The sequence below is a fragment of the Polyodon spathula genome, chromosome 2 (assembly GCF_017654505.1).
Source record: "Polyodon spathula isolate WHYD16114869_AA chromosome 2, ASM1765450v1, whole genome shotgun sequence".
NCBI classification, from domain to species: Eukaryota; Metazoa; Chordata; class Actinopteri; order Acipenseriformes; family Polyodontidae; genus Polyodon; species Polyodon spathula.
Window position 1 is genome coordinate 47,525,090 of NC_054535.1, and position 26,597 is coordinate 47,551,686.

The following is a 26,597-nucleotide window of genomic DNA, read 5'->3' on the forward strand; positions in this document are numbered from 1 at the left end:
TGATAAATTCTGTCAATTAAATGCATATGTTGTGGAGTTTTGAAATGAAGCACTCACTGTTTACGAGGCTGTATCTACATGGGTAATATTTCAGTTTTATTGTTCTTATACAGTACTGTATCTGGATTAAACCAGGAGTCTATTTGATCTTTAGCAATGATGCTTAGTGCTTTATCTGTACTGTAGGAAATTCTGCAGGATGGTAGGCAGCTGGAGCTGTGAAATGAGATGTTGTCTGGACCTCCCCAGGCAGTTTCTGATACTCAAGCGGCAGAGCTGACGCAGAGAACAGGGAGTGGCTGCAAGAGAAAACTCAAACTGTTAGCACCCTTTTGTCTTTCTTATGGCCACTGCACCTAAACAGCATTAGACAGCAGACATGATAACAACATTGTTTCTGTATATTACTTTTTTAGACCAATCAAATGTCGCTTAATTAACCAGTCACACTCATGAAAAGACTAGAATTCACAATGCATGGTAATAGTGTAGTGATTTTAAAACCTCACTTTTGTGCTGCTCTGATCTTGGTGTCTATGCACAGTAGTTTCATTTGAGTTCCACCACACTTTTTAGATGTTGTCCTTTCTGTGTAAACCCTTTGTACATATTGAAAAACTTGTTTTGTGAACAAGAACATCTATACAGATTTCCTCTGCATATACACCCAATTGTCACAGCAATCTAAACATATCTCTGTCCTTGCGCAGAGTACGTCTATGTTTACTGCAGTGAGTGCAACTGTATTTATAATAAATTGAGTGTTTTTACATCCCCACCTAGACCATTCTCCTGGGGACTGGAGCGCCAAACACTAGTCACGTGCAAAAGTGCATTGCATTTTATCAGCTTTTTCATGGTTTATTGCATTGCCAAAGTAGGCTGCAAAGATAAGATAAACTTAGGAGTATTAGAAAAACATTTCAGCTAATGTTAGGGCATGTTAGAGGTATATAGGTTATGAAAAAGCACAAGGATATACTTGAAATTAGGTTACAAAACTAACAGTTCATACCTTCATGTAGCAATAGGAACTTCTCCACCAGGCTGCTTGGTGCCGCTGCCTCCACAGGTCTCTTCAGGTCCAAGTTTTTTACATTGATGTCTGCCCCAAAGTCCAGCAGTAATTTTACAATCTCAGGGCTGTTTTGTTGAGCAGCAGCATGCAACGGGGTTTCAGGGAATTTGCCTTTCTGAACATTAGCTCCTGTCCAAATGGATGTTGTTTTTTGAGTGTTAAATGAGCATTATAATTCATTACACATTGCAGCAGAAATGATTGCTTTTTTTGATCTTGTACCAACAGTGAACAAATATTATATCATGATTGAACCAATTTATATTGCTACAGTTTTAACAAAGAAAGCAGGTAGTCCTAAATTTATTTTTAGGCATATAAACTGCAGGTTATCCATTAGCCCTCTTCTAAAAGGCTCTGGGAATATCTGAGACTCCCTGAGTATTTTGTGTATATATATATATATATATATATATCTATATATTATATATAGATATTATATATATATATATATTATATGTTTTCCTCAGTATGAAAATTGAGGGACAAGTTGCGTTTTAGTTATACCTCTGTGACGGTTTTCAAAAAACTATATGACCAACTAGTGTAACACAGGCCACAATACACACATCACACTGTACTATAGTTGTTACAAAAAGCTGAAATAGTCCAAAATGATCTCACCTCCATCGAGTAACGTCTGTGTGCAATGCAGTTGCTGAGAGACGCATGCTACGTAGAGTGGAGTTCCCAAGTGAGGAATGTTTTGATCAACATCAGCTCCCCAAGATATTAGGACTGCCACACATTCGCTCCTCCCTGGTTATCAAATACAGAATGCAAGTTATTTACTTCTAGTTATTTTTAGATCACAAGAACCATGTGTTGCTTGAACCTTTAAATCAGATCTATTAATTCCCAGTCAGTTTTATGTGGTTAAGTTTTGAAACAGAGATACTCAGCTACGTTACTATTGTTGTAGTTTGCTTGCAGAATAACATAATTGGAAATTGATATATTGATATGTTTGACATGTATCATCTTTATTCAACACTCAACAGTTACATTTAGAAATACAAAATGAAATAGTATTTTGTTTCTATTTTTTTTTTTTTTGTATAGTAAAATCATATTTTATCTACCTACATTTCTCCCAGGAACTACAACCACCATATGTTCATGTATAAGTGAGACAGCTTTTTAGGTCTTCCAGTCCTGGGTTTGTCAATTACAGATGATGTTTCTCTGTACTTGTTGATTATGCTTCGGATACCACACCTTGAAAATCAATTGAGCTATTTCACTCAATGTTTTTTTCTTCTTCATGCATGTCATGGTTGTTATAATAGTAGAAAACACTAGCAGAGGATTTGAGTATATTTTTAATGCTCATAAAATTGCAACACGTCTTAAGACTTTCGCACAGCAGTGTATGTGTTTCATTCATTTTTAATAATGCTCAATAAAAAATAAATAAAAAAAAAAACTTAAAAAAATGTTCATACATTATGTTTTTTCACTAAATGGAGATCCATGGTTCCCTGCCCTCTGGATCACTGCCTTGTCTTACCTTTACTGGATGCTTCGTGAATTGGTGAAGGCTGGCATGCGTCTGCTTGAGGATTGGCGCCATGTTCTAATAATATCTCTGCACAAGTTGCACTGCCTCGTGAGCAAGCATTAAACAGTGGAGACATTCCATCAATTGTAGTTGCATTCACCTGTGATAGATTAACATTTAAACAGACTCTGGAGACACAAGCTGGTAAGAAACAACTTTTTTCTTAACCATAAATAAATACATAATCAAAACTGTTATTCCTACTGTAAGTAGCTAGCTCCTACTGAAACGACGAATACAAAATATTTTTCATTTCCTTGCCCCCTTTTGCTCTCTGTAGGTACAACTAATATCAACATATTGTGATGATTCAGGGATCTGCCAGCTGGTGGCATCACATTACATCTTATTAATGTCAATGCACTGTAGTTCTGTTGTGGTTTAGCCAATCCAGATTGATGTATGTGAATAAGGTAGAAAAGCTAGATGCATGATGGTAATAGGACAACATTTGTTAGTAATCAGCTGATGTATGTGTTAATTGTGCATTCTGTGGCCCAGGGATATATAACAGGGCTTCAGGGATGTCTTCTGTTGAGTTTAAAAAAAAAATAAAATTGTACCTTCATCTGCTGATGTGCTCTCTATATGGAGTACCTTCCAATATCAGCCATTAGAGAGGGTTTGTTTTGGCTGTGACACTAATAAAGGCGGCTGATGGCCAACCCACCTGACCACTGACTGTGTGAGCTTTGATCCCTGTCCTGCTTTCTGGTGCCACCCCCTTCACATGCTACAATAATAACATTCAACATGTTGTAAGATTACACCGTGTAACAATTTATTTATTTATTTATTTTTGTTCCTGGGTAGTAAGTGTTATTTCCTAATTGCTTATGCCTCAAAAGTATAGAAAATGGCTATTATTCCCCACAGACTTTGCTTTTGTGACCAGGACAGTGATATTTCAAAATATCACTATAAATCTCGAAAAACTACTCACTTCTAAATCTTTTGTAGTCATTTTTGTATTACTTTAGTATAAATACATGTTAATTTGGATTCATATGTTGTTTTTTTCTGACTTTATGTGAACGAAAAGACACACATTTGCCCGTTTTCCCATTGGAAATAATGATATTTTGAAATATCGCTGTCCTGGTCACAAAAGCAAAGTTTGTGGGGAATAATAGCCATTTTCTATACTTTTGAGGCATAAGCAATTAGGAAATAACACTTACTACCCAGGAACAAAAATTGTGTTACATAGTGTTATTAATAATATACAGAAGTATTTGTAAGCAAAAAATTATTCTAAACAACAATGCTTTACATATGTGTATAAAAGTTGTGTGTGAACAGAACATGTTCTAAATATAAATATATACTTACATTGGCGCCTGCTTCAATAAGTGCTCTAGCACAGGCTACATGGTCTCCAAGACAGGCTTCGTGCAGTGGGGTCACATAGTCAATAGTCAAGGTGTTTGCATTATATCCCTTCCGAGTGCAGAAAATAAATAAAGCACAACTATTAGTTTTAATCACAAAAACTTATAGAATCAGTTATATGTATCACTTGTCAATTTCAGTTTCTGATTTATTTATATTAGCAGGACACATTTCATGTTATCTGCAATGATGTTCTGGCAAGATATTGGATCATACATTCACAGACAGTTTCAGACAGCAAAGTCAACTATATACAAAACACCAGATCTTTTCATATTATATTGAATGGAGAACCAGAATCAAAGGGTTTTTGCTCATGGATTTCTTCACATAACAACATGAATACCCATTGACAAAAAAAACTTACTTGTATATATTTCTGAATGGTATGTATAAATAAAAATAATAATAAATAATAATAAATTACAAATAATAATAATTTAAACACAAAAAAATGTGTGACCTCATCTTTATAATTCTTGTATAAAAAGCAATATATTTCTGGGAGGCCTTGTTTTCTTTACCTCTTTAAGCTGCTGTAGTACTGTAATATGAAACTTTGTGTTCTTACATACTCTTACCTGAGAAAGCAGAGTCTTAAGAGCCAGAAGACGGCCCTGACTAGCTGCTTCATGAAGGGGTGACCGGTCTGCCCAAGAACCTATGAAAAAACAATTAGGGTTAATTCTATAATTCAGTGCACAATTTGAGGAAGGAACAACAATTTAGTAATTAGATTAATTCAATGATTTAAGCAATATTATCATTAGAGAACTGTGAAATTATTTTTATTTTTTATAGTTTTTTCGTTTTACTTTTCACAAATTTCATTTTATTTGATTTTATTACAGATACGCATTAATATAATAACTCAAATACATCCTGTTTTAACAATATACTTTTTTAAAAAACATTTTGACAAACAGACCAAGCACAGAAAAATAATTAAGTTACCATAATTTCTCATTAGCAGCAGTTACAGTAACATATGTGAAGTCCCCCACTATTTTTATTAACGGCCTATTTACAGTACATACTGCCCATACCCTCTATAAAAATGCAATAAGATCAAATAAAAATACAAAAATACTTTTATTACTGCACAATGGAAATCAAATCAGCATAAAGGATATTAAATCAACAAACACAAAAAAATGGCTTATATCAAAATGTACAATCCAGCATTAACTCAAATAGCAGGTTACTGAAAGAAAATGACGATATTTTACGCATGTGTTCATAAGGCGATTCAATCTAGCAAAATATTCAAATTAAGAATTAAACACAAGCATACAACATAACTCAACAGGCTGTATTTAGCAAATATGTACGCAGCCACTTTCACTAGGTCAAAAATTATAGCGCTAGTGAACTGCCACGAAAATGCACGAGAATGTGATTTAGAAGTCTGGTCTAATGCTTTGGCTAAGCATATCAAATAGCAAATCATGCGCCCAGCCAATCAAAGCACAGTGGGTGGAGTAAGGTTACAAACAATAAGGATTCAACATTCCCTTTAAGAGGATCTGTGATAGCGAACACATTGCATTTTGAAACCCCCAAAAAAGAAGAAAGGGAACAAAGCCCAAAGAAATTAAAAAAATGCACAGCAGCCTAAATGAGGAGGATGATGAAGCCCCTCAAGCAAGGCTGCAATTTTAATAGTTTTGCAGCCTAGAGGTGGAGACTGAATACAATAAAAAAAGTAATCTATAAGGCTTTGTCAGAGCTGCATGGCACTTCCCTGCTTCCCTCAAACCCTGTAATCTTTCCTCTGTAATTTCAACATCACATCCATTATAGAGAGCTATGTTATGTAAAACACAACCATCCAGAATGATATTACTAACCTTCTGAGGAGTGTACTGTGATGTTCCCTCAAAGATCCAAAATCAGAATCGCATTTTGAGGATTCCAAATGTTCGCTCCCCAATTACAGTACAAACACATTTAAAGGTACGGTTATACCTTTGTTCGGCAGGGGTCGTGGGGTTGAGCAGCAGTGTCAGTAGCCATTGCTTCCATGGATACTTGTTGTCCCCTATCAACCAGCCTCTCAGACTGTCATCCCACTGAAACGCAGCTGCCACCTGCGAATTAGTGAGGATAAACGAGCTGAGCCAGGATGATTTGCAAACACATGTGTGATGTAGTTGTTGGCATCACACACTTCTTGCACATTGACAGAATAGGTCCCTGTAATATACTCACAGGACAAGATCTCACTTCCCAACATAAGAAATGGTGGTGAGACCCCTGTCTTGTGTTTGGTGGCCCGGAAATGTGGAGAGCATCTGAAGAAGGATGGTGTCAAACTGGCAGTCCTCAGAGAGTTATACACGGATAACATCCTTCAGGGTTTTGTTCAAACGCTCCACAATCCCCCATTAGCCTGTGGATGGTACACAGTCGTCCTGATGTGAGTGATGGCATGCTCTTTAAGTAGGTGGTAAACTCCGCCAAGACAAACTGGGGCCCATTGTCTGTGGTGATTCTGTTCGGCAAGCCCCACCGTGCAAATAGGGTGTCAAGGCTGCATGTAATGGCCTGGGTGGTGGTAGAGCTCAAAGGCCATGCTTCTAGCCACTTGGAGTGGAGGTTGTAAATCACCATCAGGTAATGAGCATGAGCAGGAGCTCCATATAATTCTTCACAGATGTTGACCTGCAGATGCTCCCATGGTCCAGCCTGCCACTCTACTGGGAACAAGAGTGCTGGTGTTGGCTGGCTGGCCCTACCGCTAAGGAGGCACGCTGTGCAGTCCTTCACTAATAGCGCCACATACTGGTCAAGGTTAGGCCACCAAACGGTATCCCTGTAGCATTTTTTGAGCTTTATAATACCCTAGTGTCCTTCGTGTGCCATGCGTAGCTCCCGGGCTCTCAGTGTCTCCGGGACCAGTGTGCGATGGCCCCTTACGATGAATACATCCTCCCAACAAGACAGTTCAACACAAACTCTGTAGAATGGGAGCAGCTTCCTGTCCACCCTGGGTGGCCACCCCTCTCTAATCTAAACGCGGAGGAGTCCAAACTGATTGTTGTCCTGTGATGCTTGCTGCAGCTCTGGCATGGAAACAACTGTTTTCAGTGAGCCTTGCAGCAGTTGTACAAAATCCTGATCCCTGTCTGTGACATGACTTACTGGGGGTGGAGACACCACAGCTTGTGACAGGAGATCAGCCACGGTGGCATCCTCGGGTGAACACCAGCTTGAAGTGGTACTGGTTGAGGCGGTTGGCCCATCTGAAGAGCCAAAGTGGTTTGTGTCCTGAGCAATGCGATGAGAGCCAGATGATCTGTCTTCAGAGTAAAAGCTCAACCATAGAGATATAGATGCCATCGCTCACATGCCCATATGCATGCCAAAGCCTCCCTCTCCCCCACGGAATACTTCTGCTCCACCGGTGTGAGGGCATGAAAAGCGAAGGCCACAGGACGTTCCACGCCGTTGTGCAGCTGGGACAGGACAGCACCAAGCGCCACGCCCGACGCGTTGCAGGTGAACACCGTGGATGCCGAAAGACTGAAATGCGCCAGGGTGAGGGTGAGGGGGGGGGCAGGTTCAGAATAGCCTCCACATGAAACAAAATCAGTGTGATGCCCCAACCGGACAGATTGTACCCCACAAACTCAAACTCTGGAACCCGAAACACACATTTCTCCACATTAAGTGTGACATGATGCAGGGACAGCTGGTGAAAAACTTGCTGCAAACAGGCATCATGCTGAGACTGGGTAGCGCCTTGTACCACAAGGTCGTCCAGGTAGATGGAGACGCCCAGGATGCCAGCCAACAGGAGCATCATTATTTTTTGGAAGCAGCTGGGTGCAGAGCAGAGACCAAAAGGCATGCGTTTGTACCGAACACTATGAGGTCCCTGCTGGTGGGTGCCAGGGCACCTGGAGATAGCCTTGGTGCAGGTCAAGTTTGCTGAAGACTGTAGATCCATGGAAATGGGTAGTGAGCTCCTCAGCTGTTGGCAACGGGTATTGGTCTGGCACAATGGCCTTGTTAACAGCATGCAGGTCAACACACAAGCGCAGCTCCCCATTCTTCTTACGTGCTTTGATGGGTTCAATAATGTTGGCATCCAAGAGACGTTGCAGCTCCTAGGAGACCTGGTCATGGAGGGAGAGCGGGACACGCCACAAGGTCTGAATGACGGGGGAGACCATTGTATCGACTGTAGGCTGGTGTACAAATTCAGTGAGACAGCCAAGGCCCTCAAACAGAGCTGGATATTGATAAGACTAAGGAGTTGAGACATGAAAAACACCCAAACCAGCCGAGTCAGCGAGCTTAGCTCCTAGCATAACTTTCTGCTGTATGGAATTGCAGATTCTGTTGTTTGGAATTGCCCGGGCAACGTAACGGTGTCTCCACTCTGGCCGCCTGTTGAAAAACGTAGCAAAGGCATGCAATTGAAGAAATGAAATCCTGATGGAAGAGAGAGAGCAGGCCAGGTCACAGCTGCCACCCTGTGGGGCTCAGTTCACGAGCGGAAACGGAAGGCAGAAAAAAATGGTTATTTTGCAAAACTAGAGAATATGATTTGATTAAAGCAGAGAGAGAAATTGATAATTTAGTACAAAAATTGCTGTCAAATCCATTTAGTGCAGAAGATTATGCGACTAAATAAGAAACAGACCACCGAAACAGATACTGAAGTTAGAGAGCATGTACAAAAGCACAGGGAAAGAGTTGAAACGGTATTTCAGTGAAGCAATGCACAAGTGTAAGTGGATCTGTGTCTGCTTTTCGTTAACAAGGAGTGTGTGGAATAAGGCTGGAAAGCACGATTTAAACAATTTACACGATTCCTGCAAACATCACAAAACTAGTCAGCAACACCCTAACAGTATGTATGCCAGGGGTCTCCAGCCCTGGTCCTGGAGAGCCCCAGTCCAACAGGTTTTATAGGTGTCTTTACATCATCAGTGGCTAAAGATCTTGAACACCTGTTAATCTTGATTAATTAATCCAATAATTGGTTCAATTAAGTAACAGAAATTGGTTGAAACGAAAACCAGCAACCACAGTAGCTCTCCAGGACCAGGGTTGGAGACCCCTGGTGTATACAGTTACGAACATTTGGACAAGCTCACACTGATCTGCAGTTAAATGAACAACAGAGACTTGCTGTCAGACAACACAATGAAAAAGTCCATCAGAATCGTGACCGGATTTCTACAGTTTAGTCATGAGGAGTTTCTGAAAAAAAATTGATTTCAGTAGAAAATTAAGGTAAACACATGCCTTTTGTATTCCCATTGCACGTTAGAAAATGTTTTTATGCCATGTAAAAAGTTGTATCATGGCTCATTAAAGAAGTTACGGCACACCACTGACCCTAACTGATGCATTGTGGCAAAGTGCCCTGCCCCTGTGAGTATTTTGTGTTGTATGTGTGTGTTAATGTTGGTGTATAGTCATTGGTACATGAGATATAAATGGGTCTGTGTAACACAAGTGTTTAAAATGTGTATTTGTATTTAGGCACGAGGATTGCACAGCGTTTCATGTGCAAGTAAAATGCAATAAGTGAGCATGGGGAATTGCACTTTTTTAATTCACATGCAGTTGTACCACGACTCCAACTGAATGACTGATTAGCAATTGAGTCTCGGTACAGCTGCATAAAAGCAACATGTTTTCACTCACTCGGGGTTGTGTGTTCGGTGAGTGGAGAACGGGATTGGAGACGGAGGTAACAATAATAATAATAGTTAAAATATCAGCTCAGCATGTTTGTCTGTGTAGTCCGTTTTGTTTGTCTCTTTATTTTGGCGAAAGTGCTGTGTCCTGTGTTTTTTGTTTGTTACAAACTTTTTATTTACTGTTCTGTTCACTCATTAAATGCTGAGCAAAACCAATCGCTCAGCTCCACCCAACTCCACATCTCTGTTGTTTATTTCCTGGTTCCTGTTTCTGGTCAGAAGTCACCCACTACAGCCGTCTTTGCGACATGCATTAACAAATTTTTTTGCAAATAGTAATAATATACATACAGGTGCACTCCAGTTATAACAGATCCTGTTAGAACAGAGTTCCGTTTACAACATGGCTTTTAATGGGTAATCACTCTGGCTAAAAAGGACTAGTTTATAACATATCTACAGTTTAATACGTACAGTTTCCCTGTTCCACAGGCAGGTCTTTTGCGTCTAATATGTACAGTTTAATACATACAGTACCCTACCATTTAATAGTACAGTTTTCCTGTTCCACAGGTAGATATGTCAAAGATATGTTGCAGAAATTAGGTAAATCCGGGAATGTAAATGACTATTTCAAAGGTGAAATCCGTACCACTCATCAACCCGTGAAAATGACTATGAATAAATGAAAAGCCAGGGCCAGATTAAAGGACGTGGGGGTCCTACGCTAACCCATATTTTGGGGGCCCTGTGCATAATATGGTGAATGGTGTTGTTGGCATATTGGTTAATCCGGCCCTGTGTTGGGGACAAAGAGTGTGAATGGAGCGGAGAGAGACAATTGTATATGGAGCGGGGGAGCGGAGCGGGGTGGTTGCTGGAGCTTTTACTTTATTTTCAATTTACACGTTTTTTTAGTACCAATCAATATGAATATGGAAGAATCTTCAAATTGAATTAGATAACTTACACTTTATGAAGGCTATTTTTCTTTGCTGATCATAGCTGGGCATGAGGCTTGTTAAACTGTATGCGTTTATTGCCTTGTACCATACGACAGAAATCACAGTCGAGTGATAATAACTAAATCTCACTGTTGTTAATAATCATTTTAATTAACATTCAAACATCCGTGGGAACGTAGAACACAAAATAATGCAATATGGATCACCAGCCTGTCATCGCCTTAGTACGGTAAGCGATATGTCAATCATGGATTGGAGGAGACATAATTGAACTAGCTATCTGATGGCCATGACTAAGGGTATTTTAGGGGATGTGACGATGCAATCTGTTCCTTTGTTATGGTTACCGCAAGGACCGAGAAAGGAAACAGACCATTAATTACAATTACATATTTTGTTAAGTGTTTTGTTTGTTTGTTGCTAACTGTCTGTGTTTGTCATTGTTAGACGACTAATACGAACCTGGGGGCTGTCGCTACAAGCCAGCAACAAACCTGGACTACACTGCACCTCTAATACACCATTGCTGTCTTACATCACACCAGCAACAAGACCACTTACTATTAGGAGAAGTGCCTGTATCTGTGTTGTCTGCTTGTGTTTATTACTATTATTTCGGGACTGAACACTGGTTTATACGTTGGCAATACACATTATTAGTTAACAGTCTAAAGCAGACCAAGAGAATTAAAAAGACTGTTTGAACTGAGAACGTTGTGTCTGTCATTGTTTGGCGCACTTGCATCACCACTACAACTGCACACAGCAAACCACATCTTTACAGGTGCAGAAAAAATACATCTTGAGGACATTTACTGGTAGGTATATCCAATCTTTCACAATATCTTAAAGAAAAAAGAGACTGGAACATGTGTGCATTGGTGCTTTCCTTTCATGTTGTGAAACATGATGTGATTTTCATCAAGCTCCAGTCACCAAGCAGTGTTATTAAAGCAATTAAACAAGTTAATCCTTTAATATAATTAGACCAACAATAAACAAGGCTATATTTAGAACTAGTTCTACCTGAAAGACACATGGCAAATCACTCACTCAGAGCATTACCAGTAGCCAGTTACGTTTCATAAACACAGACTGCATAGCATGGCGGGTAAGCCAAACACAGATAAATAATGTAAACACTGGAAAGACATACCAAGATCTCCATCTCCCCAAGGCACATCTAGCCAGCCATACTGATCAAAGATATATGTCATGTCCTGCAAATTTAGAAAAAGCAAGCCTGTCACCACTAAATGGCTTCACAGTTAAATGTGAACAAGTATAGCTATTTTTGGAATGATATCTCACCTCCACCAGAACTTTGACCAAGTGGAATTATATATGCATGCTGTGTATATTATGTTGTACAGTATGTTTATATCCTGCATGTATTCTGCAATGCTCATTTATAGTTATGTTTCTGTTTTACTTATCCAGTATTCAAATTCCCTATTCCTGTATTAAGATATATAAGTATTCTGATCTGTAGTGTGATAGAGTTAGCGTTCATTTTGGACAACTAAAATACCCCAGTTGAATTCTCATCTGCTTGGGGTTGTCAAACAAATACCTTATTATAATGAGGATGTTTAATTTATCAACAATTTAACTTAAACTGCTGGTGTCAGATCATCCCAAATGTAAATGCAGTTTAGCTGTCTTAACCTGCTAAACTACAGAAACTACAAGCAGAAAGCTGTCTTAATCTCTGAAGCGAACAAATATCATGGAATAATGAATGAAGGCAGTGGTAAACATAACACTTTGCCCGTGTGTAACTAAATATGGCAAGATGTAGCTGCTACCCTTCACCCACAGTGTGTACACCACTGAAAAAGGGATGCAGTACTACAGTTGATATTTGTATGCTACACAATAGTTTTGAAGAGCTAATAAAAGATTGAACTCATTAAAGTCTGTTTTAAATCTATTAAATCCAATTTGGTCAAGAAACGACTGTTAAAGAAACCAACAAAAGTTTGAAAGAGGGGTATTTTTTTATTTTAAATCAAGTTAGACATCTGTCACAAGTCAGAACTCAAAATCAATGCATTAACAGACACTGTAACTGGACAAAGGCTTCCTTTAAAAAATAAATATAACGTTTCCCTTGGAATACCCTTGAAGAATGTGGTTTTGTAATGTTTAAATTAGTAATCAGTGCATGTTCAAGTGTAGTGTTACTTTGTATCAGTGCCTATTGTTTTGAGCAATCTCCAAGGATACCCATAATAATGAGATTTTACCAAAATAATTTATTGGTTAAATAGTGTGTGAGATAGACAACTAGTAGTCATTTGTTATAAAGTCATATTTTCTGATTGGATACTGTACAAATTAAAATAGTCATGTATGTTAGCGTGTGTTAAACTGAAGGTCTTGTACTTGTCATGTCATGGTATGGTAATTTGAAAAGAGACTAAAGACACAGAAAAACAACTATAAAATCTATAATGAAGTTTGATTACTTCAGCCACTCACGGTTTTAAAGCAAGGAGCCTTACAGTACTGTATCTTGAACAAGACTTTTAAATTTTTTTTTTTTATTTTATAATTGTAACTGTTTTACACACCAAGTTTCCCAGAACCACATTTTTACTATACATTGCAGTACAATATGATTGTAATTTAACAGCTTCATTCATTCTTACAAATGCTTCTTTCATACACACAGATTTGGGATAGATCCAGATCAGACAAATGGTCATACACTTTACAGAAAGATTATTTTCAGGATATGTAAAGCAGTTGTAAGTGCATAAACAATGAAACATTTCTTGGACAGTGTGGGGGAGGGCTAACATTAAAAGCTCTTAACTTGTTTTGCACACAATAAGCAATAAGCAATTACTATTCCCACACTATTAAGATTATTATTGATCTATACATTTAGAAGATAACACCTATTTTAATAAGCATTCTTTTAGTGTATTCTGTGGTAATATAAATACTAAAGAAATACTGACCTTGGCAAGTAAGTATACCCCAGCTTGATTTCTTTTTAGCAGGAAAACCCTCTGTACTTTCTTGTCTCCTTTTCCTGGAAGTCTGCTCAGTGCAGTTGCTCTCTATGGAAGGAATAGGCATGCTTCTATCAGCCTTTCCTTCCTGCAAGTCCTTGGCAGCATGAGATCTGGCCTGTGTGTTTGCTGATTGGGTGCCCTGTTGTTACAGTGAAATGCGGCTTATATTGACAACAGCACTGAGCTGTGTTCAATAACACGAATGACTAGTGCTCAGGAGAACTGCAGTAGGGGGGTGGGGTGAGAAGGATTGCATAGCCATATTCTATTTATAAAGCAGGTTAAGAATCAGTGTAACCTCTGTGCCAGTGTTAACTATTTAAGTGGCAAACTGCTACCAAAGCAAGTGGCTTAATCTATTTAGCCTCCCAGGATGATTAAAAGAGGTGTTATATTCTTAGCCAGTCTGTTTGTAATGCTGATCTTAAAATATGTTATTATGAAAACATAATAACATAATAACACATGAAAACATATAAAAACAGTATGCATTGGATTTAGCAGGCATTAGATTAGATTATGTGCATACATAAAAAATGGTCTTAGCTGAAATGTGAACGGATCTATTAATGATGCACCACTTCCCCCTTGCTCTAGTTTTTCCCTTTCACTTTCTTCATCACCCTAATAGTCACTATCCTAATGTAATAAATTAAAAAAAAAAAAAAAAAAAAGTTTGTTTCCCTGTGGTCCTTGAATGATTTTGAGGGAGACTTTCAAGTGTAATTTTTTTACATTCAGAATTCAGTCAACTGTACTGCAATTACCAAATTGCTCCAATAAAGAAAGCTACGAAACTACTGTGAAAAGTCATCACAATAGTGCGTCTTTGAAATTCATTGGATGACTGACCAGTAGCAGAGTTTGAAGTGCAATGAGGTGAACAATCCAAGGATGATTTTCCTCCTGCCAAGATCATCAACTCTGCACAAACACTGAAACCACACTCTCATGACTCAGCCCTCTGAGCGGCTGTGTTTTCATTTTTTCCTTACTTTTTTTTTTTTTTTAACAAAACATAATGCAGTTTATTTTAAATACAACACTATAGATCAGCATCTGCTTCTTGGTATAACACATGGTCTGTTTGTAGCTGTAGTATTCTATTTACTTGGAGTGAGACTCCAAAAGTACACACAATAATTTGGTACTGTACCACAAATAAGCAACAGACTTTATTGTGCTGTATTTGATCAAATGTTTTTACTTTAATGTAGATATACAAAAATACCTAAATATCTTCCAGGGGGACAATAATAAATGAATTGCTAGTGCTATAAAAATAAACTGGATAAAGCTGCTTTTTAAGAAACCTGGCATTAAAATGTTGTATTTTGTCTGTACTTTCGAAACTGACATGTCATGAGTTAACATGGCTTGACTTACAGGAAGTTTGTTACTGCTTTACTTTTTAGGTCACTTTACCTCAGCAGTGAATTCGGACTCAAAGCATCTTACTGGTTGCAACGCATGTCAGTCATTAAGGGAGCAGCTAGTTGGATACTGACAAGAATGAAGGCCCTAAAGGGGTGGAGACAATTTTTCTCTAAAGGTGAAATGATTCAGGAAGTGCAAGGCGGTCTGGTTATGCTTTATTTCCCAGGTCATTCCAAGGATTATCATTCTGCCCTTTTGCCGCAATTATATCTGTAACATTTGATTGTTTTCCGGTAATTAGAAAGACTGTAATGTGGTTTTAAAGCATTTGAAAAAATCCATGCAGGACCAGTATTTTTAGTTTGCCTTTGGTAGGCCCATTCAACAACTGAAGGGAAAAGGGCTTGTTTTCCACTACCTCAGCCATTACTTCTTGTCAGGCTTTATAAATGTTTTGGCATGAGTCTGAAGTGTTGATGGTATCATATGCCACCCGCTAGAAATCCTCTTAACAGCTGGGTCTTACATCAAGCAGTTCTAATACCTAACCCTTGACCTACTAACATGATCAAATCAAAGATTGTGTAAGTCATTACAATATTTGATTTGCATTATTATTATTATTATTATTATTATTATTATTATTATTATTATTAAGGTTCAAATTTTGTACCTGTTTAAATTCTGCCTCTGATTTTATTGAGATTGTAAAAACAACAGTTTTCTGCCAGATTAGAAAGACAAGGAATTTGTAAACTCTGAGTGCACTAGAGGGATTGGTGGTGTTTAATGTTGTCAATGACATTTGATAATATTTTGCTTAGCAGGTATCACTTGTAACAGAAATATGGGGACAACAAAAAATAACTAGGTATGTATGACTGTAGATTTAGTCTACATTGTTTAAAATGTAATACAATAAATGTACAGCTAATCAACCATTTACAGTACTGACAAAATGTCAAAATATTGATATATAACAAATATACCATCGGCGATGACTGTGGTGCACCACAAAGTAACCACAAAGTAACAAAAAATAGTTTGTCACGTATACAGCATGCTAATTATCTTTTTGTTATGAGCAAAAAATCTTATAGTCAAAAATAAAAATGTACAGATTTGAATAACTAGCTAACTTAACAATGTAAACAATGTGTTATTTTCTAAGTAAATGATAAATTAATTACATTATGAAAATATTCAGTACCTACGTGATACATATACGTATTTTAAGATACTATTTTGCAATGCTTTTTTTTTTTTTTTTTTTTTTTTTTTTTGGAGAAGCAATACCTTTTAATTTATTTTTCTTGTATGGTTTTGAGAAAATGTAATACATTATGCTAGTGCCGTGTGCTTGTTTTCAGGTACAACATCCAACCCAGATAGGTGGCAGTGCAGTTTTGAGTGGCAAAAACCTAAAACAGGAAATGTATCGGAATTTATGGTTTCAAACATTGTCCTTCCGTAATTCTGCTTCCTGTTAATGTATTAGATAGCCCGGTACAGCGGGTATACAAACTCTGCTTGACAGTATTGCTCATCCACTGTTAACTTTAAGTTATTACACTTGTAAGCTGTCTGTCTAAATCTATCAAAAATGAATACGTTGTTGTCGCGGGCAAATTCTCTCTTTGCATTTTCTCTCAGTGTGATGGCGGCTCTTACTTTTGGCTGTTTTGTCACTACAGCTTTTAAAGACAGAAGCGCACCGGTTGATATCCAGGTTTCTAGAGTAATGCTGTGAGTATTTAAAACGAAATTACATTATTCCTGAAAATCAGCATAATGTTTGAAATTGTTATTTTCTGATTCTAAACTAAATGTGATTGAATGGGTGGCTAGCAACAATGAATTGAACATGTTGTCATGCAATATACGGAACTTACGTTTTATTTATTATTATTATTATTATTTTAAACAGTGCAGTAATTTAAAAAAGTAACGCGTAGTAGAAAATGCTATTTCATACGAAATTAGGTTCCAACATAAGAGTCTACTAGATTTCAATTGCTAAATGTACAATGTGATGCCATATGTGTTTATTGTTTGGCCCTCATCGTTTTAAAAACTAAACAATTAATTGTAAAAGATTGCCTATTTACAAAGGAAAGGTGCAACTGTAATAATTGTAAAGTTATTTATCTGGCGAAACAGCACCCAATTTCCCGAGTTTGCTGTATGATGCGGTCCATCCAGTGGCAGTCACACACGTCAACCACAAACCCACACAATTGATGAACCTGCAGCAGCTCTAACGAGCAGAGTGTGTTTCCATACACGTGGCGCTTCAGTACGGTTCATTTATTCGGCGCGTGCTTTAAACTGGAATAATTAATGATTAAATGTATGGAATATTATGCAAAGTGTGTAGACCACAACGCCGTGCTCTGGATTAACATCCGAGCTGAAGAAAGAAATGTCTAAATTTCGAGAAAAGAAAATGGGTAGTTATGTTTGTTTATTTGTTTGATTTATTTTGGCTGCAGGCTACAAAACAGGGCACAGTTGATTGGAGGATGTGCCTAGCTCTACCAATGGCATTACACCTTGTGTGTGTGTGTGTGTGTGTGTGTGTGTGTGTATGTATATGTATATATATATACACACACACACACATATATATATACACACACACACATATATGTGTGTGTTGTGTGTGTGTGTGTGTGTATATATATATATATATATATATATATATATATATATAGTGTGTGTGTCAGGGCTTGCAAAAATTTGGTAATGGTACTTGCCCTTCAGGCAGTCCATTGTATACATTTGGTTGTCCAAAAAAAGTCAAGTTGCCCATAATTGACCAATGGACTGTGATTTGTACAAAGTACACTGTACTCAATATAGGTACAGTATCTCAGGGTTCATACACTTTTTCAACATCAAGATTCCATACTTTTTTCCAGACTTAAATTAGTTTTTCCCAGACTTGTGTTTTAGTTAGTTTTTTTGATAGTTATCCACACAGGCGGGCAGCTGCAGAGCATTATAGCTTTTTGATCCAGAGCAGAAGTTGCTCCTGGTTTTCTAAAAGTATTTGTCAGAATCTGGAGGTGCATATCTAGCAAGAGACAATGCACGCATGCAAAAGAGCAGTAAGATGCCCAATATTTGAGAACTATGTTGCATTATTTACAAAAAGAATACATAAAGTTGTGTACTTGTGTCAAAATAGAATTGTATAATGGTACCAATAGTATACTAAAACCAGACAATTTTGGCACAAGTATACTTGCAGTATATTAGTTTTTTGTAAGGGATGATATTTATACCCTTTGTTTAATGTTGAACACTGTGGGAGGTGAAAAATAACAAAAATGAAATAACAAATGTGCACACATTATAAATTAAAATGTGCAAATGTTGTATATTAAGCATATAAGTCAAATACTAAATACAGTACACCCTCGCTATAACAACCCTGTTTGGGTCCAATGCCTTTTGTTCACTATAGTAAAAGGACAATCTAAAACAAACAATATAAGCTGCTGAAGTAAGTTAAGGCAGTCACCTTGAATAAAGGCATTAGCTAAATTATTAATACTATTACTACTGTTATTCTTTGATTTTCTTTATTATTACAGTATTTGTCACTACTAGCACTAATAATAATAATAATAATAATAATAATAATAATAATAATAATAATAATAATAATAATAATAGCAGCAGCAGCAGCAGCAGCAATGAGATTGTGAATAAAAGTAGAATTAGTACAGTGCCCAATTTGTGGCATGCTGCACCCACTATTCTGGCTATATCCTATTAATTGAAGAACACAGTACAACCCCACCCTCACCCCCTATCAAAGTGTGTTTTGTTTCAATTGCAAATGTTAATTGAAATCTTGGTTCCTTCAAAAAAAAAAAAAGTTGCTTTGCCGTGCCGTTTGCATAGAGCTGTACGAGCCAACGTCAGAAGCAGTTTTTTTTTTTTTTTTTTGTTACATCAGTATTTTATTCATATAATAAAGACCTATAGCGAGGATGTAAATAACATATATGCACTCGGTTGACTGTTTGGACCTGAGACTGTTGCTGCGCTGGGCACTGTAAATCTGTGAGCGGAATCTCGATTGAGAAACTTCTGTTTGATTAAAGCACAAAACGTAAAAAATCGGATTGCCCATTGGACAAGCAGCCAAAAAAACACATTGTCCGACAGATTTTTTTTTTTGGTTGTCCCGGAATGTCGGGCTAGCTATTTTGCGAGCCTGCACAATCTGTCTGTCTGTCTAACTAACAACAGGGATTGCAATAATAATCCTATTGGATAGCAGCTTCACGGTCACCCATTCCAAGTGTTACTATGATCTTGATTAGCTGCACTGTATAATAACAAGTTAGGTTCTTCTTATTAAACTCGCAGTGAAACCAGGAGTGGATCAAACTGCTATACAATGGGAGTCTTCCATCCTTGTGTGTGTGTGTAGATATAGATATAATGTTTAGAGTGGCGATGTTGGCAGTAACAGGATATTAAACACAGTAAAGTAATTGATATGTATTTAGCCCAGAGTCTGTTGTTAAAATGTGCTAAGCAAATTGAATTGTGTAAATGTAACTTTACATATTTATTTTTTTCTATCAACCATCTAGAGACACCAGTGGTTCTCAAATGCCTTATGTATATGGAGGAGAACAACACACAATCAAAAGAAAAAAATGAAAAAAAAAAAACAGGCAAACTGTTTCAACATGTTTGTTGCATCTTTCCAGCACTTTAACAAGCCCTTTGTGACCCCTTGTATTACTAATTTGACCCACAGTTTCAGAACACCAGAGCCAACTCATTTTTAATATGCTTTTTGTTTAGTTAGTTAATTTCATGCAAAAATATTACAGAGAAAAAAAGTATTTAATTAAGCATTCCTTATAAAAACTCATATACTGTCAAGTTCCTCACTTCTTAGCAATGAATAAAATAAAATATTCTATAGGAAGTATTTTATTTTAAGTTATTTTAATATAAATCTACTGTTTTGTTATTCCATTGCAGAAAAAATGTGGATGACTTCACCGGACCCAGAGAAAGAAGTGACTTGGGTTTCATAACTTTTGATGTTACAGCTGATATCCTTTACTAGCTGGGTGAAATTCAACTAGTGGGCTAAGATGCTATTGTGAGCACTGTTAAGTTGATCTAAACTAGCCTGATTTGTTTCTAAAAAATATAGCGTTTCATGTCCTCATATGTTGCTACAACTGTTTACCATACCTATCCTTTTTCTTTTCATTAATATCCTGACAACTTTTTACACTTAACTATAAAATCTGTTTCAAAGCTGTTTTCAAAATGTCTGCTGTAGTGCACTGATTGGGTCCATGAGTTAGTAAACCCAATTAACTGGGTTAGTTGGATGGTAAAATGTGTATTTGCAAGTAATTCATTATATTATGTGCAGAGCTGAGTGATGTTTTAGGTTAGCAATAATTAGAATTAATAATGGAACACGCTGAACTGGAAAATATTGCCCATCTCACTGTTGGGTGGATTTTGAATGGAAGGTTCCCAGCCCAGAATAAAGAAAAGGAAACTCTCCCATTTTTAAACTGAGGGCTATTCTTGCCTGTTCTTTTGAAATGTTATTTGGCTGCAAGGCTGTATTCGGTGCAACACTGGATTTTCAAAAATGTTAATGCCGGATGTACCCACAGGAAACCATTTGGAAAACAATCTGACTTCACGTTGCCTAACTGGTCCCAAAAAAAATGTTTAAGCATTTTTTTAAATTATTATAAAACAGCTGTTTTATATACACTTAATGTCTGGTATAATTACAGATGTTTAGGATTAGACAATGATTAATTAAAACTTGAGGAGAACAAAGATGTTTCCCAAAATAGAAAAAGCTTGGTATCAACACTGCAGGACATCTGTCAAAATGGCGCACAGTTATCCTTTCACACAGCACAGTCAGTCACAATACAGTATAGCAAAGGAGCTTTTTTAGTTCTTTCAAATAAGACAAGTCCTCAAAATTACCACAATATAGCCTACACACTTAGCATACACCCAATTGAAGAATTGGTATTGCTACATGCCAAACTGTATGTATAACATTTAAAAAAAAAGACATTAAAAATTGGACAAAATAGCAGGTCACAAATAAAAAAAAAAACAAAAAAAAAAAACTAGTCAAAATGTATATAATAAAATAAAAAAGTAAGGCTTTATATTATAACCTAGTAAAAACGTAAGTGGTGTCTTTGTAAACACTGATATGATTAAACAACTTTCACTTTGTATTAATAAGCTTTCACAATTTTATTTAGCAAATAGAGATCTTGCTAGTAAATGAAGGAGGCAGTACCTGTTGTGTGCTGTTTACTTTAGAAATGTAAGTGATAACATTATTTAAAAAAAACTAAAACGTAAAATTCACTTCCGATGCCGCTTGTCAATTTCTGTGCTGGTCTGCCAGAGCAGACGCAAAAGGAAAAGTTGCATCAGGAACATTAAACAAAGTATTGGGGAGAAATAAAATAGGTTACTATTCAAGATCGACAACAATGAAGATGGAGTGTGAAAAATGGTGTCCACCCATTCAGAAAAGAGAGTCGACGCAGTCCACCCCCCGAGTCGAACACTGACAACAAATCTGTCGCTTTGTTTCTGCTTCAGGATGGTCGTTCTGTAAGATTCAATTTTGCCATCAGAAATGGAGTGAAGCATCAAAAACTTACAGTACTGTTACCGTCTACTTAAGACTCCTCTGACTGTAAGTAACACCTGTTTCTTTAAGTTCCACTTTCAAAGTCTCCTCTTTATTTAAGAAAACACATGTTACTTTCTGAAAAATGCAACTTACCTTTCGCAGATAACATGGTGCAGTTTTAGGAGCTGCTAGTACTTGAAAATAAACACAGTTCTCTAAGGATTGTGGCACTATGCATAACATTGTCCAAGGATTGTGGCACTATGCAACACATTGTCCAAGATTTGTGGCTAATTGAGAAACAGTGTGAAACACGAGAAAAACCCTGACATGGACCGGTGCTAGCACTTCATACACAACTGTATACACATACAAACAAGACTCTGGACAATTGGTAAACACGGCGGGAGGTTTGGCTTCATATTGCGTCCTTTACAGTTAAGGATTAAGTGTATATGTGCTGAAATGTAATACTAAGGATCTTTAAGGTTATGTCAGTATTTTTTTGTGATCATGCAACCCCCTTTTGGGGTCAGGACCCCCAGTTTGAGAACACTGATTTAGAGGACAGATCTGAAACCCCGGGGAACTAGAGCGAATTGTTTGAGAAGAACTTTGAAACAGACTTTAAAGTTATAAGTGTAAAAAGTTGTCAGGATTTTAACAATGAAAAGAAAAATTACAGGTACATCATTTAAACAACTGAAGCAACACGCTTTTTTGGAACCCTGCTACTTGCTCTTTAAGTCTCTTAACAAAGTGTGTTTTTGTCTTTTAAAAGTTATTAATTACAGTATTGATCAAAATGTAATATTTTTAAACAATTTAAACTTAAACCTTCAAGTATTTAGGCTAATTGAATGCAGTGTGTTTCTTGTTGGAGTGTATGTAAGGGAACCTAGTGCGTTTTTTTAATGTAAGGGAACATAGCTGCTGTTTTTTTAAATAAATAAATAAATAAATAAAAAAAAATAAATTGGTGCATTCTGTCATGTATTATCCCAGTGTTGAAATGTTGAAGTTTCTTATAAACACCAGCTACATCAGTCAATGGCTTTAGCTCTTGACCATTGCTCTTAGTCTGCACTATAGCAGTGAGTTGTTGCCACTAAAAACAAAACAGTAACTACTGTTAGAATATTTAAGCTATTAATATATGTTATAACAACTACTGTAATTCTTTTTGAATATTTTCCCAAAGCAGCCAAGTAGCTTTGCTTTTAAAGGAAAGCCTCTGCATCACAAATGCAAGTACAGTAAGCTGTGACTTTGCATGGATATGGTTTTGATTTGTTACTTAAATTAAACTATACCAGTGGCTTTGGTAGCAAATAGCTGGGCTTCACCTGCAGCAGCCAGCAGAATGGCTAGTTCACTACACCTTACTACATCCCTTGTATTGGTTCCTGTGTGCTTTTGTAGCAAATATCATGTATACTTTAGCTATTTAGTAGGTTTTAGACTCTTTTGACCTCCAGTCTCAATGATCCAATATGGATAAACTGTTATACAGGTAAAGAGTGAAGTATAAACTTCCTGTTGTGTTTATAGTAAATGTGACACAGAGGTTGAGGCAGCTATAAAAATAGGCTCATCTTCTGTTTTTACTTGTTCTCAAAGTAGGAGTATAATAAACTTGTGTACAAATACAATCCTGTGCAAATGCAGTTCCTATACATGTTAAAAGCTACTTAAAGGAAATATCATTCCCCCCAACTTTTGCAAGGTAATAGTTGTATTTCGGAATCCACAATTATAGTTTTGTATAAAATATTTAGATACAGTATGTTTAAGTTGTCCCATGCTTAGCAAGAGTAAAGGAATGATAAATTGTGAGGTATGTGTTGATTTGCTTTAACTTTTCCCACATCTGAGGCCAATATTTGACTGGAATGTCAAACAACTGTTTCTGTATTTATCAGCTGACTATGAAACGAAAAGCAATGTAAGTACTGGTCTATATTTTGCCTAATAAACGTCTTGTTGGAATTGATTGTTCTTTTCTTTCTTTAGGATAGTTATATATTTTGTTTGGCCTTAATATGTAAGTGATGGTAATTACCTTGAAAAAGCTAGATCTGTCTTCCTTGTAGTACAGATATAATCTGGTTCAATAATGTTATTAAACAGTTGAATGATGGGCGCAATTGTTTTCTCTGTATATAAATTGTCAGCTGATGGATTGATGCACCAAATATCTCAAGTACCTCATCACTGCATAGTTAATGACTTGGTATGTGTTGTCTTGCAGGCCCTGAACCAAGTGGTGTTATGGGATAAGATAATCCTTCGAGGGGAGAACACAAAACTTTCTCTGAAGGACATGAAATCAAAATATTTCTTTTTCGATGATGGTAATGGTCTCCGGTAAGATCAGCTTTATATTTCACTGAAAATATATATCAATTACCAACTTGTAATAAGCTTCAAAATCACACTTCCCTTTTCACTTTAGGCTTTTTTGATAAAACAGTATACTGTACATTTTACAGTATTATTTCCATCCCTGTATTATAAATTTCCACTTGCATGCAGTACCATCTTGTATCAGCAGATGGCACTGTCTTCACGTCACTAAACAGTTGGCTCTCTTTAGGGTTTCTTTGTACCTTTACTTGTGGTGGACCCCTCCTGTGTCACTTTAGCCATAAGTACTTTTTGATACATGTCTTTATTGAAACAAAGTGGTGTTTCACTGAAAAACGTGCAGAGAGTACCTGTTGATGTCCATCGATTTCTAAGATGTCTGGTCAAGGAATGGTGTTTAATACGCTGTCTTTACTGGCAGAGTACACACATTAGTTTACCTAGTAAAGCTAGGTAAATCTTTCTTATAAAGCAATACATGGTTGTGTTCATGGTTCAATATGTAACTGAATTATATATAGTTATACTGAAACTAAAGCATGCATGTTTATTTTTCCAAAATAGACATGTTTTTATGTGTGTTTCCATTGCATTGCTGTATTTGTGGGATTATTTGTTTATGTGTTGCACTTTGTAAAACCAAAACTGTTTCTTGTTACCAGGGGAAATAAAAACATCACTTTGACACTATCATGGAATGTCGTGCCAAACGCTGGAGTCTTACCTCTTGTTATGGGCTCAGGACACAAATCAGTTCCCTTTCCAGATGCTTATGAGATGACAAAGAGCTATTAAATTGTCTGGTATTTGTTTGTAATTGGTGTTCTCTTTTATGGCTTAATAAAAGTTTACAAATTGACTTTGTAGCTGTTTGTTTTGTAGTTGTCTTTTTTTAAAAATAAAATAAGGATTCATGCAGGAAGCTTGAGATAACAGCAGTATTCTGAAATATAAAATATATATTTCATTATCGGTATAATGGGCATCACCTTACGGTAAGCAAGAAAGGTGTTTATGTATCGCAATTTAATTGATTTTCTGCTGTGTAGACAAATAATCTTGCTGAGCATGAATTGTGTAAAAGAGCTTGCCCATTTCTACCTGCAATTTGTAATGTGTGATCAAATATTTTTTTTAATTTCTATTTATGAAGCAGCTATAAAAAGATAGTGTGACTAGACAAGTGTGTGTGATTATCTATCTATCTATCTTGCAGTACCAGTCAAAAGTTTGAGTGCACCTGCTTGAAACCAGGTTTTCCATGATTATATGCTTTTAACTGTATAAACTTGTCTATAAACACTTAATATTTCATTAATTTACTTAATATACTTATTATAAGCTGATAATAATAATTGAATTGCATTCAAAAATTTAACTTTAAATGAAAATGTAAATCTTGTCAATTTCAATGAAATGGTCACCCAGAGCAAGGGGATTTCAGTCTGAAATGTGTATAACATGGTGTTACAACACTGGCCTAAGTATAAAAGTGTCTTTGTTAGATGTTCTCTGAGTTAACTAGCATTTTACCTAATTAACCTTTTGTCACCAATTATTGTTAACTAGTGAGGGTCCATGATTACTATAAATATAGGTAGCATAGGCACAAGTTTGTCATTCCTGAATGTAAGGGAGCAGAAAATGGCAAAATACACTCAAGCAAAGAAAAAAGTTTATAATTACTTTAAGAAATGAAGGTCAATCTTTAAGACAGATCGCAAGAACTTTGCAAGTGTCTGTAACTGCTGTGGCCAAGACCATCAAGCGATTTGAAGAAACTGGCACTCATGAGGACCGAACAAGGTCAGGCAGGCCAAGAGTGACCTCAGAATCAGAGAACAAGTTCATTCAAGTCACAAGTCTGCGAAACCGGTGATTACTTGCTCCTGAAGTACAGATGTTTCAACATCAACTGTTCAGAGGAGATTGCATGAAGCTGGCCTAACTGGAAGATTTACTGCAAAGAAACCATTGTTAATAGTGCAGAATAAGAGGAAGAGACTTCACTAGGCCAAAAAACACAGAAACTGAACGTTTGAGGAGTGGAAGTCCGTCTTATAGACCGATTAATCAAAATTTGAAATGTTTGGGTCCAACCGCCAAGTATTTGTAAGACGCAGAGAGGGTGAGCACATGAGTTCTGCATGTGTGGTTCCCACTGTCAAGCATGGAGGAGGCAGTGTCATGGTCTGGGGTTGCTTTGCTGGTGACAGTTGGTGATCTTTACCAAGTCCATGGCAAGCTCAGCCAGCATGGCATACTTCAGAGGCATGCCATTCCATCAGGATTACGGCTAGTTGGACAGTCCTTCATTCTTCAGCAAGATAATGACCTGGCAAAGAAGGAAAGTGAAGGACAACTCAATCTAATGACCTGGCCTGCCCAATCTCCAGACCTCAATCCCATAGAACTTGTATGGGACAAACTGGACAGAAGAGTCAAAGTAAAGCTACCCACAAGTGCCCTACATCTCTGAGAATTGCTGCAGAACAGCT

At 36.9% G+C, this 26,597-nt stretch overlaps 2 protein-coding genes across 2 annotated transcripts; one reads left to right on the forward strand and one right to left on the reverse strand.

Moving 5' to 3' along the window:
• Positions 1-80: 80 nt before the first annotated feature.
• Positions 81-13,894, reverse strand: LOC121297355 (ankyrin repeat and SOCS box protein 5-like). Its single transcript, XM_041223642.1, has 7 exons — positions 13,626-13,894; positions 4,613-4,692; positions 3,972-4,079; positions 2,589-2,739; positions 1,703-1,837; positions 1,016-1,207; positions 81-299 (listed from the first exon to the last, which is right to left on the reverse strand). Exons 1-7 carry the CDS (start codon positions 13,744-13,746, stop codon positions 172-174), a joined length of 915 nt encoding a protein of 304 aa, XP_041079576.1. The 5' UTR covers positions 13,747-13,894; the 3' UTR covers positions 81-171.
• A 2,631-nt stretch (positions 13,895-16,525) lies between these two features.
• Positions 16,526-24,958, forward strand: spcs3 (signal peptidase complex subunit 3). Its single transcript, XM_041223654.1, has 5 exons — positions 16,526-16,805; positions 20,073-20,146; positions 23,601-23,677; positions 23,984-24,099; positions 24,762-24,958. Exons 1-5 carry the CDS (start codon positions 16,663-16,665, stop codon positions 24,892-24,894), a joined length of 543 nt encoding a protein of 180 aa, XP_041079588.1. The 5' UTR covers positions 16,526-16,662; the 3' UTR covers positions 24,895-24,958.
• Positions 24,959-26,597: the final 1,639 nt, after the last annotated feature.

Coding starts and splice junctions, on each gene's coding strand:
- LOC121297355 (XM_041223642.1), bottom strand. CDS start 13,746: ATGCCTATTCCTTCCATAGAGAGCAACTGCACTGAGCAGACTTCCAGG. Junction 2,740..3,971: donor TTATTGAAGCAGGCGCCAAT/GTAAGTATATAT, acceptor AATCTATCACAG/GTGAATGCAACTACAATTGA. Junction 300..1,015: donor GTTCCTATTGCTACATGAAG/GTATGAACTGTT, acceptor TTTCTCTTGCAG/CCACTCCCTGTTCTCTGCGT.
- spcs3 (XM_041223654.1), top strand. CDS start 16,663: ATGAATACGTTGTTGTCGCGGGCAAATTCTCTCTTTGCATTTTCTCTC. Junction 23,678..23,983: donor ACTATGAAACGAAAAGCAAT/GTAAGTACTGGT, acceptor GTTGTCTTGCAG/GCCCTGAACCAAGTGGTGTT. Junction 24,100..24,761: donor GATGATGGTAATGGTCTCCG/GTAAGATCAGCT, acceptor TCTTGTTACCAG/GGGAAATAAAAACATCACTT.